Here is a 15,795-nt window from a genome sequence, read left to right on the forward strand (position 1 = left end):
TTAGAAACAATTCTTCACATTTGAACCACAAGAGGTTTCTTTCTCTTGGGTAGATAAATAATCTTATAGCAAGAAAATAACAACATTATGTTTTCGAGGCTCGAATGATATTATTTCTTTTGATGTTTCTTAACCGTTTTAAAAAATCTCATCAGAGAAGGGTGTTTGATCTTTTAAGAAGACACTACACTCCTTCTCACCACATAAGTGAAATTGTGTACAACACACTCTTTCAAAACTACATTATAGTAGAGCAAATCGTGTAGATAATGTGATGGTGCGGATTAGTCTTTTGTGTTGGTAGTGGCAGCTTTGAAACTTCTAGACCTCACGGGTTTAAAAGGTCTCACTAGGAAAGAATGCTTAACTTTTTAAGAGGAACACCACACTTCGTCTCACTATGGAGGTGAAATTGTTTAAACACCTTATACTACCATTATAACCAAATTGATTAATGAGACTAGAAACAAAGATTTTACAATTTTACCCAAAATAAACACAACTATCATTTAACAAAATAAAAGCACAACTACTAGCTATATAGAAAGTTATATCAAACCTATCCCATTGATTCCGTCTTCGCCCATTCTTCTTCTTTTATATCTTTCCTCCCTTCCATCATCTTTTCCGCACAACCCCACATTCAGTCTGATATATTGTGAGATCAATACCAAAAGATCGACATGACGTACACTTAAAGTCCCAACAATATGTAGTACACTAGGGTTATTGGCAACGCGATTAACATCCCGAATATGACACTACAAATTCAAACAAATTACGAGAAAATCAAGAAATTGGGTAAGCAAATAGGGAAAGTAATGATGAATGCTTAAGGTTAATGTATGTACTTACCCAGTGCTTAAGATATCAGGATGGACATTGTATTCTTTAGCAAATACAAAGGGGACAATTCCTTGTGGTAAAGCTGACTGTTTTTTACAAACCAAACAAAATTTTAGTTAAGAGTTTGGAATTCTTTTGCATTTCTTATTTCCAATCTTAAGTGTTTGATGTCAGAGGAGGCAAAGATAAACAAAGATTTTGTATAGATAGATCTAGAGAGAGAGAGAGAGAGAGAGAGAGAGAGAGAGAGGGAAAGAGGAAGGTGTTGGGACCTGTACAATGGCGACATGTAAGAGAACACCTCTAAGTCCAACAGCAATGGAAGCAGCTGCCATGACAGCTGGGCCTGTAAGGAATCTCACTGCCATAGCAAAAGTTGCTATAGAATTCCCACATGCTATCATTCTTGGTTGCAATGCCATAAACAACCCTGTCAAAATAATGCCCATCACATGTCCAACCACACATCATCATATCATCAGCATCATCCTCATGAAATCCTCTTTAATTTGCAAGAACTAAGATGTCCTAATTATTTTCATACCACTTTTCACTTGGTGACATATTTTCTTAGCTTAACCAAATGTCTTTTTTAATGGGGTTGACATGTACAATTTATAACCATGTGACATATCACTTGTATTTGGGATGTCCTAAAATAGTCTTACTTATGAGAGTGTCACTGTAAATTTATTTTCACAGTTCTTTTCACTTATAACGTCTTTTCTAGTTGAATTTTTGAAATTAGTGATATGAAGGAATATTTATGGTCATTTGGCCCAACACTTATGTACGAGATGTCCTAACTATCATTTTCATACTTACGAGAGCGTTAATTTAAAATTATTTTCACGAGCTTCTTCGCATGTTCCGTCTCTTTGAGCCTAACAAATGTCTTTCTAGTGGGTGACATGGAGAACATATGGCCATTTGGCCTGCCACTTGTGTATGTTTGGCCTACACGTGTGACAATTGAATGTATGACTTCGCCACCTAATTCTAATACTTTGTTAAAAATGAAATAACCAAATTCAAAACTAATTAACATTGAGGGAATACCTTTATCCAAACAAGACTGTTATGGTTATAAATTATGATTAACATCTTTAACAACCCACAACCTAAAAGAAAGTTGAAAATATAACACATGCTCTCAACATAATGATGCAAACTTGTGGGTTGCTTTGATTTGCCTTTTTTAAAAACAAAAGAAATAAATAAATTATTGTATGAAATAGTAAAGTTGGAGAGAGAAAGAGAGACTGACCTAGACTGAACATGGCCATGCCAAGACCTGCATCAGACAGTATGGATATGGACTTAGCTATAATGGCTGGCATCTCAATATGCCATCTGCAAAACAAAACAAAAGACCACAAAAATAATAGAAACAAACCCAAAATTAGTTAAGTTAGTAAGGGAAACCCAAACAAGGGAAATCAAACAAATGAAAAAAAAGAGACTAATATAAAAGCTTGAGAATGTTTTCTTGTTTCTTGATCACATTGAGTATAGTTTATATATATTTACCTGAATGAAACAAGTGACCAAGTTAAGCCAATTAAGCTAGAATAAGTGTTGGGATTTCTTATAAGTTTCCTCCAAACCATAATCAGAATAAGCCTTGTCATAACACTAGTTGGTGGCATTGCTTTTCCTTTACTATCACTGATTTTTGTTGGTTCTTCATTCACCATTTCTCTCTCTCCTCTATTTCCAAAGCTAAAATCATCTCTCTCTAAATACCCTTCTTGATTATGATGATGATTCTCTCTCTGACCCTCAACTATAAACACCAAATAACATATTTCAAACTTAAAATCAAAAACAAAAATAATCTAACAAAAGAAAATTAATCAAAAAAAAAAAACAAGATATTAGTACCTTTACTAGGAGAAAGAGCCATTCTAACTTCTTTAGTAGAATGATCTTGATGATGAACAGTACCATAATCTTGACCACCACCAAAAACATCAGAAACAGGAGAAGCACTTGAACTCCAAACAAACATATGAAGATCTTTATTATTTCCATCTTGATGATCAGATTTTTGAACTTGACCATTAGGTTTTTTATTATTAGTAGTAGGTTTAGAACCAGTAGGAGGAGGAGAAAACATTCCAGGATTAGGTGCTGGGTAATGTGTTCCACTAGGTGTAGGGTAATGAAACCTAGATTGTTTGTTGTTGTTATTATCATCTTCATAATTTGAAGGTCTGGGTGTTGGTCCTCTTGATGAATTAAGTCCATAAACATCAGATGAACCAAAATTTGAAGTTCTACCAGCACCACCAGCACCAGCAACCATTGAGTAAAAATCAGTATGATTAAAACTTGATCCTCTTGGAGTAGGGTTTCTTGAAGATTGAAGTGAATAAATTTCAGCATTAGTTAAATTTGAAGGTCTGGGTGTTGTAGAAGAGTAACCTTGTGATCTTCTTGAAAAAATTTCAGACCTAGAAGCATTTGATTTTCTAACAGTAACATGAAGTTTACCATCTTCTTTAATTTGGGTTTCAGTTTCAATATCACCTCTTCCTCCATCTAAAGACATCACATCTGAATCAACTGTTATTGATACAATTGAACCAGCAGTATCAGGAAATTGCTCTGTTATAAGTAATTTAGCACCTCTATATTCAAACAAAAATAACATTAGGGTATACCAAATAATACATTGAAGAACAACAATTTGAACCATTAAACTTCCTGAGAAATCTCCATACATTCCTTTAAGTAATGGAATACCCATAACAAGTGTATTTGGAAGTGTAGATAGAGAGAAAAGGGTTATACTCCATTCAAGACAACCTCTTTTACTAACCCTACTCCAAATAGCTAAAACAAACAAGACAATAACTTTTTGAAGGGTATCAGCAGCTATGAATCTCAAGTTCATTGTGTATGGATTGTTAGTTGAGATGAAATGGAAAGAAAGAAGAGGAACAGCAAAAAGTGCTACAAATCTGTTAATACCAGAACATTGATCAGGTGTGAAAATTTTCCACCATTTTACTGACCCATAAGCTAAAATCATGGCTACATAGAGAGGAACTACTGCTGTCATAACATGATAAAAATCTGATAAACTTATCATCTTTACTCACAATGATCAGTTCAAATCAAACAAGAAGTAATGGGAAGGGCTTAGAGAGAAAAAAAGAAAGGATATGAGTTGAGTAAGGAAAAGAACAAGAAAGGGGAGGTTTTAGAGAATCAAGAAGCATGTGTTTTGTGAATATAGTTGAGATTACACCAGATGGGTATTAGAAAACTTGAATAAGCTTTGAGAGTTGGGTTTAACTCTCATCTCTCTCTCTCTCTCTCTCTTCAGTCTCCAAAGCAATTGAGAGTCTTATTATGTTCCTCTTCTTTTTTGTTGGGTATCTATTTTTTCTTCAATGTGATGGAATTTAGTACTTGGATTAATAGATAATAGTTGAGAAGATGTGAGAGAGAGAGAGAGAAAAAAAAAGTAGCTGATTGGTGTGTTGGATGTCTGATGTATTTGTTGGGAAGCACTTAAAAGCTTTCTTTCAAACACTCTTTTAATCCTTGGATTTGCTTTTCATTTCATATGTTAGTGTTTGTTTTTATGGGTTTGATTTAATAGGACACTTTACCTTGTTTCTTTTCTTTATCTTTTTGGGTAACTACCTAATGGGGTTTTCTCTTCTCTTTTTCTTTTTTTTTTTTTTTTTTTTTTTTTTTTTTTTTGGAGAATGGGTTTTCTCATTTTAATTACACAGGAATTCACTAGTATCATTCATACTCAAAATTTTCTTTTGAGATGATCAAGATGGAACAACCTCATCCACCCCCTCTTGTCTCTTGATGTAGTAGTTGATCACCCACGCGGCAAATTGAAGTTTCGAAGTTCGATCGTATAGAAATGGAAATTTAGAATTTATTGAACTTGAGTATAAATAAAGTAAATGTAGATTCGATAGACTTTAGACCACTTAAGATGACATTTAAGAGTTGATATATGGCCTTTTAGGGCTCAAGATGTCTTAAATCGTGGAAAAGAAAACATCTTGAGTAGAAAGTGACCAGACTTTAACAAACTCAATTATGAACTAGTTGTAGAGTAAGTTTAATGGGCTTTCAACAGGGTAATTACTAGAGCTAATTCATGCATGTAGAATTGTAGATGGAACAATTTGGGCCATATATTTCGAGCCCAATATAACTTACCAAGATTTTCATAGAATATTATATAGTAAAGTCTTGTATCAGATGTATAACTTACCAAGATCTTCATACTATCATGTCTAGAGGTTATGACTTACCTCTAGACATCACATCTTATACCCAAACTTATATACACTGATTCTTATTAGTAAAAGTTTCTAACAATGCAGAATAAGGTAAAATGAGATTCTGAACTTGTGAGGTACAAATAGAGGATCAAAAGTTGCTATAGGAAAATTAGGAAACACTCTCTTTATCAATATCTGTTGTTTTGTTTTGTGGAGTTTTGTTTAAAGTGGGAAGATGATATTTCTTGGTATAAGATAGTGCACTATTATTTCATATAATCAAATCAACTACACATATCAAAAGGTAAGAGATTTTGGCTTTTTATTTTTGTTAATTTCTTTTTGGCGGAGTTTAGGGTAAGAGATAGTCCTATCGGAAACAATATACAGCCGCATGTATGGTTCCAAAACGAACCTAAATTCTTATAAGTGAACTGGCACTTAATATTTTGGTTTACACATTAAGGCACCGTACGCTATCATGTATGGTTACCCTAAAATATATCACGTAAATTTAGTATATATTGGACTTTTGTCCATACCCCTTTGTTAATGTGCGAAAATGAGGTAACTTTAAATTCAAATACCAACTGGTTACGAACGAAAAGACATTAGGTCTCTATCACTAGTTCAATACTTATCTTCATTTTAGCGGGGTGATTTTAATGCACCAAACCATTGAAAAGCACATAAGGTCACTGATCACTAAATTTATTAGGTGACAAAACTATGACGTCTGTTTTAAATTTGCGATTGTAGTGAATTTTGTTTGAATGGTATGTCATTGAATTATTAACTTTGTTCTTCATTCTTATGCTAGTCTATGACTATAAAAATACTTTATTCACGTCATAACAGAATACGTTCGTGCATGAAGGAGAAGGATTCTTACTCTTCTAGCTAGTTGCCTCTAGATAAGTTCGACAATGCATATTTAGAATTTTATTATATGTAAGTTTATATTTTCTTCTTCGTGTAACGGGTTGTGTTTTTTGTACCAATTTCTTCTATGTTGCTACCATCTTGACTTTTTTATAGTGGTAAATATCACAAAATGTGATTTTTTTAAACAACTTTTTAATATTGAAGTTTCAACAAAGAGAAGCTTCTTGTACTTGTTAGGATCCTCCAGTTCTCAAGTATATTTTGGAAAAAGAATCCTTCTCCCCAGACTTGTGCTGTTGTTTTACTGTGTGAAATTATTACCATCATTTCATATATTCTCTAGTGCAGAATAAATCAAGACCTATTCTTGTACGCGTGCTCATCTTTCTCTTTTTTTGTTACCATCCATTGTTTTACAGCTAAGCTCACTGGTGGAACAGGACTAGGGTTTTTGAGTGAGGGTTTACCTTTGGTTATGTGTACTCATGGTTAAGTAATTAACATGAGTACTTCAACTACAAAATTTAACATCTTGAGGTTTATTCAGCTTCACTATATGGTCCTTTAGGTTGTTCTGACTTCTTCCAAGTGCACCCTTTCTAAAAGGCCGCGGCTTTGGGGAATAAAGAAAATTCTCCGGAAAATAAAGATTTTTCTTAAAACTAATCAAATAAGATTGACTTTTTATGTTTCTTTTTATTGCTAAGGGGCTTCTAATTTTAGAAGATGCTATAAAAAAAGCTCCTCCATCTCATCACCTCTCTCTGCCACCTAACCTTCAACAAGGTCTGTTCACAGACCATCTATATCTGGTGAACCAGATCTAGAGAGAGAGAGAGAAGAGTGATTTTGAGAAAAAAAAATTTAGAGAGAGAAAGAGGAGAGAGGAAAAAGATAATTTTTTTTTTTTTTTTTTTTTATGTTTGAAGGTTGCCGGCCGGAAAATTGGCCGGCCGGCGACCTTCGCCGGAGAAGATGATGATGAGGTGGCGAGAAGGTTAGGTGGCAGAGAGAGCTGATGAGATGGAGGAGAACTTTCAAAAAAATGTATTTTGTATTCCCTATAAAAATTTATTCCCCGGAGAACTTTAAAAAAAATCTGGATTCCCTCGAAAATTTATTCCCCGGAGAATTTTCTTTATTCCCCAAAGCCGCGGCCTTCTAAAAAGATTGAAAAGCTTAAAGAAAAGGTAAAGAAAAAATTTTGGTTTTCTTTTTGTCAAATACAAAATAAGATTCGCAAGGAAAGAGAAAATGTATTTAATTGACTTGATATTTCTAGCAATTACATAAAATATTTATAAAGAGTTTTAAAAGAGAGAAGAAGTTTAACAATTATATTATGTGGGATTTATTCTAATATTCCTCCTCAAACGAGTGACTTTTGCTAGTTAAAAATTCATGAATTTATCGAAAAATGATATTGTAGAATCTGACTTGTAGTTGCTTGACATGGAGACATCATTGTGAGGTTGCTCTATTTGTATCTTATATCTTGTATCCTTTTATATGTTATCTGTTATCTGTGTTTGAAGAGTTATTTGATAATGACCAACCATTGTCCCGTTTTGACAATTACCAACCATTGTCCGGTTTTGTTTGGAGAGTTGTTTGACAATTATACACAATTGCTCGGTTTTGTTTGGAGTTCCACCTCCCTGTTTTGACAATTACTAACCATTGCCCGGTTTTGTTTAGAGTTTCACCTTCTTTGGTTTTAATAGCCCTCACAAATGATTTTTAATCCAACATCATTAATGTAATAAAATTTAAGTCCTTGATCTACTTAATTTTATCCTTTTTCACTACTAACAATCATCATTCTTGATTTTTCTCATTTTCCTTCATTTGTTTTTTTGATAATGATAAGCGGGAGAAGCACGAACCGCATACAAATAAATTAATATAAAACAGCAAAGAAATCAAGTTACATCACATCATTAGCCCCACCCTTTCCTCATTCTCACTGTTCCTCTAGTATCCGCATTAACAATATTGACTAGTTCCACCGGAAGTTGATTAATATTCAAGTGAGTTACCCCCTCTGTCCGAGCTTCATCTTCGACAAGAAATCAGCAGCCTGATTGGCTTCTCTATAGACATGAAAAACTCGAAAACTCCGAAATTGGCTTCGAAGCCTCTGAACTCTCTTCCACAAACGTCTCGCCCTCCATGGTAGTTTCTGATGTGGTTTTACAAGAAGTGACTTGATATTCATCGAGTCAAGACCAAGTTCAACTTCCTGCAATCCCGCGCTCAGTGCTAGCTCCAATCCCAACTTAACACCCTGTAGCTCATGTAAGAAGATAGTTTGTCCATCAACCTGACCTGTAGCTGCTCTCACAACCGTCCCCTCCGGATCTCGAATAATGGCTCCATACCCCGCGTCCACCTCGTTCAGTGCACCATCCGTGTTAATCATATATCTTCCTGCCGTCGGCCGAGTCCATTTACATGGAGTGTAAACCGGCTTTTGGAGAGAAATGGTAAGATTCCAGCGATCGATGGTTCTCCGATTCTCCTCCGTATCTTCAAACCGTTTGGTAACGGTATTCAACTTGATCCTCACTTCATCACAAATAGTATGTATAATGAGCCCCGGTGACATGACATAACTTCTAAATACCCTGTTATTCCTCTCCTTCCAAATATGATAGACATAGGCATTTAGAAGCAAACGGCCCACTCTGGCAGCAATAGAAAGCCCACCAAAGTGATTAATACACCACTGTAGCTCCCCTTCCCAATCGGCAGCACATACTCTCTGAAATCCCATCTTAAGTAATAGTGATTCCCATATAATCTTTGTGACCGAACAACCAAAGAGTAAGTGGAAATCTGTTTCTTCATCACCCCCACAGAATACACATGTAGTATCTATAACCATACCCCAACTGGCCAAGAGCGATCTAGTTTTGAGGCGTCTTCGAAAAGCAAGCCACGTAATGAAGCAATGTTTGGGTATACCTCCCGGTGACCATATTAAAAAAGTCCAACTCAATCGAGTTCCTCTAGGTCGAATTGCTTCATACGTCTCTTTGAGAGTAAACTCTCCATTCTGGCTTGGCATCCAGACCACCTCATCTCTGAGGGTACTATCTACCACCACATCTCTTGCCTCGACCGCGATATTCCCTAACATAGCTGCAGTACGAGTTGGGAAAACCCAACCTGATTGCCCAATAAACTGAGAGACCCGTGCATCTAAATGTAGGTGAGAATTATATCTGTACCCCTCTTTAAATGCATCATAGAGAAGCCCGCGAGGATGCCACAAATCAGTCCAGAATTTGGTATCACGACCGTCCCCTAGAGAAGTACCAATAAGTCGCCGAGCCGTTGGCCTGCTGCCTAGAATCTTACGCCAACACCATGAACTAGTACTCGGAGCTGAAAGAGTCCAGAAGTGTTGATCTTTGATGAGATTACTTCTCACCCAATCAGCCCATAGGGTTGGCTTTCCACTAACCAAATCCCATATATGACGAAGACTTGACGCCTCGAAAAGCTTCTCGATATTGCGAAATCCAAGCCCTCCTTCGTCAGTTGGGTAACATAAGTTTTCCCACCCAATAGGAGCTTTCTTACGTCCCATATCAGCACCAGACCAAAGGAACTTACTAAAGATAGAGTTGATATCGTTCAAGACTCTTTTGGGAATAACAAACACCGCTGCCCAGTATAATAACATGCTGTTCAAAACCACCTTTATAAGCAGAACACGCCCCGCAAACGATAAAAAGCGACTCTTCCAAGATTGGATTCGTCCTTTGATTTTATCAATCAGCGGAATACAGTCACTATAAGAAAGACGAGAAGATATAAGAGGCAATCCCAGATATCGAATAGGCAGAGAACCAGTACCAAATTCCAGGATGGTGGTAATATCACTCTGACCTTGAGCCGAAAGACCAGCGAAGAAAATAGTACTCTTAAGCACGTTGGCCTGCAACCCCGTCGCCCGATGAAAACTAGTTAACACACCTTTTAGAGATTGAGCCGATCTCGTGTCTCCTCGAAAGAAGACCATGAGGTCGTCTGCAAAACAAAGGTGAGTGACCTTCGGTACTAGACACTGAGGGTGTAGCAAAAACCGACCTGCCCTTTACTCTCGATCAATAAGAACCGCAAATACCTCCATCATTAAAACAAACAGATATGGAGATATCGGACAACCTTGCCGTAAACCCCGTTTTCCATCAAAATAACCATGGGCTTCACTATTGACCAAAATAGAGAACTTAGACGTAGTAACACAAGCCCGTATCCATTACATAAATATCCTTGGAAAATGGAACTTACCAAGGACTGAGAATAGTGAAGACCAACGGACTGTGTCATACGCCTTCTTAAGGTCAATCTTAACCGTACACCGAGCTTGACCAGTAGGTCGATGGTAATTCCGGACAATCTCATGGGCTAGCATGATATTGTCCTGGATAGTACGGCCCGAAATGAAAGCTGACTGGTTCAGACTAATCATCGAATAAATGACTCCTTTCAGTCGTATAGTGAGTATCTTGGTAATGCATTTATACAACACATTACAACAAGATATCGGTCTGAAATCTGAAACTGAAGAAGCATTATCGATTTTAGGAATAAGGGTTACAAAAGTAGAGTTTACCTCTTTGAGAAGTTTTCCACAGCTGAAGAAGTTCTGAATAGCCTCCACAAAGTCATCTCCCACGATCGACCAACACGCCTTAAAGAAGTGAGAAGAAAACCCATCCGGCCCTGGCGAACGATCAGAACCAATAGTTTGCAGAGCTGCATATATTTCATCTCTGGTCACCCTCATAATAAGAAGAGCTCCTTCAGCTTCCGTCAGCGGTCGTGAGAACTCCACATTAGATATGTGATCTACTGCTTCATTATCCCCACCCTCTCGACCGAATAAGTCCCGATAGAAGTCCACACACATATTAGCAATTTCCACTGGATCCTCGACCACCGAACCATCCTCTCTAGTGAGTCGAGTGATAGCGTTCCGAGACTTTCGCTCCTTAATAGAATTATGGAAATAAGCTGTGTTGCTGTCATCGAGAGTGAGCCAATCAACTTTAGCGCGTTGTCGGAGCATTGTTGTTTCTGCCCGTACAACGTTACTATAGATTTCAGTAGCTACTCTCTCTTGCCTCCGTAAAACCGGGTTTGCTGGATCTCCCTGCAATCGGACCTGCACTGAATGTAAAAAATTCCGGTTAATGGTTACCTGGTTCGTCACCCTGTTAAACCGATCTTTCTTCCATTCATTCAACCGAGCCTTCAAAGCTTTGAGTTTTGTCACCATACGAAACATCGGGTTACCCCATACTGACACCTTCCATACATCAGTAACAAGAGCTCGAAACGTGGGATCCTCCGTCTAGGCATTGAAGAACCGAAACGGAGTACGCCGGTGTATATTAGGTGCAGCGAGCGGAATAATGATAGGAGAGTGATCTGAATCTCCAGGCGGTGGGAAGTCTGCTTTAGCTAGAGGATAGCAGGTCAACCAACCACTGTTAATAAGGGCCCGGTCAATCTTGGAACTGACATTAGCAGCTCCCATCTGCCTGTTGGACCATGTATAGAAACAACCTGTAAACGGGCAATCAAACAGGCCCAAATTGGTAACACAGTCAAACATCTCATTGGATCCTTGAGATGGTGAGCTATTACCGCCTCTCTTCTCATTGGCCATCATCGTGGTGTTAAAGTCACCTAGCACTAGCCACGGAGCCTCATAACCCATTATGAGAAACTCAAGGTCTCTCCAAAGCTCCCGGCGCTGAACAGTGTTATTGCTTCCGTATACCACTGCCAAAAGAAAACCCGAACCATCTGGAAACCGAACACCACCTGCAATAACTTGTCCTCCGACATGGGACACAGTGAAATCAACCCTACTCGGGTCCCATCCGATCCAAATCCGTCCATTTGGAACAACCACATAATTATCAGTAAAAGTCCAGCTAGTATTAAGACTACGTTGAATACGAGTCTTATTCCTTTCCTGGACATGAGTTTCTAAAAAGCCACACAACCCAATACGGTTCAATCTCACAAAATCTCTAACACTCTTCGTACGGAGAGCGTCGTTAAGACCTCTCACGTTCCAACATGCAAGATTATTCATTAAACTATTGAGATAATGTTCCGACCTCCGTGGAGGTCTCGGTGCTACTATGTAAACTCAAAATGGTTGTATTTGGATCAGGATCATAAGGTGGATTAATTGCTGAGTTATTTCCTTCCTTATGAGAGTTATGATCCATTCGCGTCATCTCCTTCTCCGGCTCTCGACTAGGATTATGAACATTAATATCGTCTCCATTAGCTAGAAGAGAAAAGGAGTTACCTGTGGAAGGGCCATGCAAAAGCAGTGGTCCAGGTCGTGGTTCATTTCTTTTTGCCATCTTCCGACGTTGTTGGTCAGATTTATCAGGTTGGCTTACTCCGGTAGTAAATTTGATGGATTTCGAGTGTATCACAGACTACCCTCCTCCTCTTTCTCGGTCCTCCTCTATGCTAACAGTTGGTGTCTCCCGGTTACTAACCATGGCAGGTCTCTTTCTACCGCCACCAAGTCGGCTAGACTGGTTTCTCCGTTCGGTTGTAATGCTTTCTTTTCCCATTTTTGCATGGACAGGTTGCTGATTTGAACCTTTCCTAACGTCTAGGCGAGAAGTGGAGCTATTCACAACCTGACCAGCAGTTTTATTGTTCAATTTGTCTCCAACAGAAACATTGTTTTCTTTTGTAGCTTTCGGACATTTCGGACATGTTTCCTCGTCATGTCAAACACTTGACATACCCCACACTTAGCTGGTTTCCAAGAGTACTCGACTTGGATCTTAACCGAGTGTTCGGAGTCACCATCGTCAACCCAGATTTCAAACTCATTTGGTAGGTCCGTTTCCACTTTAACCTCAACACAAACTCGAGCGAACGCCATTCGCTCTCTTGATTCCGTGTGACTATCCTGCATTAAAGGAACACCTAGCACACTAGCAATGTGTGAAATACCGTTAGGGTTCCAAAAAAGATAAGGTATGTTTCGCAAGTTAATCCAAATGGGAATGGTTTTCATTTCTTGTAGTTCCTTTTCCACATTTAGACGCCACGGTCTAACCACGAACGGCCTACCGGCAATGAAAATAGGCTCACATTCCAACGCTCGTCTCCTATCTTCGAGAGAGGAGAAATGTATAACATAGGCCGAATTTCCAAGTACCGTAAGCTTCATTTCACTTGTTGGAATCAACTTCTTCAATAAGACACTGTTCACTAAACCATAGGCTAGCCTCTCACCCACGAAACAACCAATAAGGATATTATCAGAGGACTTCATTTCATTTACAAAATCTGAAGTTTTCAACTTTGCACCTAAGGAACCATTTCTTAGTATTGGAGGGACATACCTTAACTCAAAACCATTTGATGCTTTCTTTGTATTAAACAATGCAGTCCAGTTGGAGAGTTTAGGGGCACCCACAGCTTCCGACCCAATTGGGCTTTCTGTAGCCGTGTTTGAGCTTGGTGCCGGAACCCTAGCTGCTGCATGGGAAGGTGGTGTTGCCGGTAATTGATTCACCACCGGTGACTCCTTGTTCATGGTGATACCCTCCATTGGATTACGGAGAGATCGTGCAAACATGTTGTTTCGAATCGCATCCGCAAAAGGATTGTTGCCCAGATTCTTTCTCTGACTCCCCACGGTTTTGCCTGTAACAATGGAAGAAACTAGGGTTTCGTTCTCTCTCAACTCAGTCATTTGTAATGTAGACCCATCACTAGAACTATTTGACCCTTTTGATGCCTTAAAACGCAATCCAACCAAATCAGAACCTTCTTCAACTCGTCTTTGTTGATCTTCTTGAACAGCACCTGAGTTATCATCTCCCTCCATTTCATTATCACTGCAAGGAGAGTTTCCAGCCGAGGGAAACCGCCCCTCACCCACTGCCTCATCATCTTTCATGGTTACCAAAACTTGGACGTGATCCCCAGCCTTGCCTAGTCTTCTCTTTCTTTCTTGCCAAATCTCTCTGGCTCTTTTTTTTGGCTCTTTCTCTCTCTATCTTCTCTTTCTGCTTTCAGTTACCTTCTCTCTCTCTCTCTCTCATTTGTTTCTTTATACTTCTTCTCTTATCTCCTCTTAATTTGATCTTATTGAAAAAACTAAAGAAACAAAGTAACTACCTAGTGAAACAAAAATTTCAGAGTTCTCAACTTGGATATAAGAAGTATGACCAAATAAAGTATGAGAAAATCACATGCACCACCATACTTTCAACTTCTTATTTCATAACTCCGATGGCAAATCAAGTAAGAGAATGGACTTGCTTGCCATGAACGAACCCACACACATGTTTACAAAACATCAAAAGCAAACCCACTTTGAGAATAAGCATCATTTTTTTCACGCATTCTATCGAGCAATTGATGTGCATCATTAAGTAAATCAAATTTTGTAAAGCTGTAAGTCTAGTTGCAAGATAAAACATGACGTAAGTAACTAGTTTTAATCATAAGCTCATGAACTCTTTCCCCTCTCTAATAGCTTTCAAATTTCTCTTTGTTTTGACATCTCAAGCTTTAGTTAATTGACTGTTGATGGACATAAGTTTCATGTTTGATTTTGCCCAGACGTTGAAGGTTGTTTCAAGAGAATGTGGGTCGTGGAGAATTTGAGGCATTTGAAATGGCTGAGATCATTTAAGAGTTTATCTCTTGATTTCTTCAACAAATTACTCTTGTTTTAATCTTTCTTATTCTTCTTCTTCTTCTACATAGAAACATAAGCTAAATTCCGACGAAAGTTCAGTGGACGGTAGTCATTAGGGACTACCGCCGCCTGCTAAGCGGAAGACTGATTGACTAACTATCCCAAAACAGAAAACCTAGGCTCTTATACCATGAAAGAAAAGAGAAAATGTATTGAATTGACTTGATATTTCTAGCAATTACATACAATCTTTATAAAGAGTTTCACAAGAGAGAAGTTTTAGCAATTGTACCATGTGACACTATATGACTTATTCTAATAAGATGTAATTAGGCTATCCTAGGGTTGGTTGAATCCTTGATAAGGTAAGAGTACTAAGGTGTCGTTTGGCAACCAAAAGTATAAGTACTTTTACTAAAAGTTATTTTGTTTCAAAAAAGTAAAAGATTATCAGAAGTATATTTGGTAAAAATATTACTTATAAGTAAAAAACGTCAAAAAGTTAGTTTGATAATGTAGTATACTTTTCTATTTTATTTTTCTCACAAAAATAATTGATTTTATTTAAAACATTCATGGTTACTCTTTTGGAAGAGGTCGCGACAATATTGGTGGTGGTGGAGCCTTGAAAGTACGGTGATGGAAGCGTTGTGGTGGTTGTTGTGTGATTTGGATGTGGTAGTGGTGGAGTTCGGTGGCGGCGATGGTGAAGGTGGTGAAGGTATGTGAATGGTGGGGGATGTATGAGGGTGGTGTTGGTGGAGCTATGATGGTGTTGGTGGTGGATGTATAATGGTGGTGGCGGTAAGGTGGTAGTGGTGGAGATACGGTGGTGATCTAGGTATGGTGGTGGTGGTGAATGTACGGTGGTGATCGATGTATGGTGGTGGTGGTGGTGGTGGTGGTTGTTGAGATGCGATGGTGGTGATGGTGGTGGTGGAAGTGGTGGTGGAGGTGGTGACGGAGGTGTATGGTCGTGGTGGTACAACGGTGTGGTGAAAGTTTAGTTGTGGTGGTGAAGCGGAGATAAACGAAGAAAAAAATTTGGTAAAGTAAAATTTATGCATATGTTGAACAAAAGTTACTTCA

At 38.2% G+C, this 15,795-nt stretch overlaps 1 protein-coding gene across 1 annotated transcript; it reads right to left on the reverse strand.

The window, feature by feature from the left end:
- Nucleotides 1-368: 368 nt before the first annotated feature.
- Nucleotides 369-5,164, reverse strand: PIN1 (Auxin efflux carrier family protein). Its single transcript, XM_086664914.1, has 6 exons — nt 2,731-5,164; nt 2,377-2,632; nt 2,114-2,199; nt 1,119-1,276; nt 856-932; nt 369-761 (listed from the first exon to the last, which is right to left on the reverse strand). Exons 1-6 carry the CDS (start codon nt 3,941-3,943, stop codon nt 695-697), a joined length of 1,857 nt encoding a protein of 618 aa, XP_086521040.1. The 5' UTR covers nt 3,944-5,164; the 3' UTR covers nt 369-694.
- Between the last annotated feature and the right edge of the window lie 10,631 nt (nt 5,165-15,795).

This window comes from Eschscholzia californica, unplaced genomic scaffold (genome assembly GCF_041429995.1).
Source record: "Eschscholzia californica isolate CP2 unplaced genomic scaffold, dmEscCali1.0.p SCAF_3, whole genome shotgun sequence".
Lineage (NCBI taxonomy): Eukaryota > Viridiplantae > Streptophyta > Magnoliopsida > Ranunculales > Papaveraceae > Eschscholzia > Eschscholzia californica.

Coding starts and splice junctions, on each gene's coding strand:
- PIN1 (XM_086664914.1), bottom strand. CDS start 3,943: ATGATAAGTTTATCAGATTTTTATCATGTTATGACAGCAGTAGTTCCT. Junction 2,633..2,730: donor GGCTCTTTCTCCTAGTAAAG/GTACTAATATCT, acceptor TGGTGTTTATAG/TTGAGGGTCAGAGAGAGAAT. Junction 762..855: donor CCTGATATCTTAAGCACTGG/GTAAGTACATAC, acceptor TTGAATTTGTAG/TGTCATATTCGGGATGTTAA.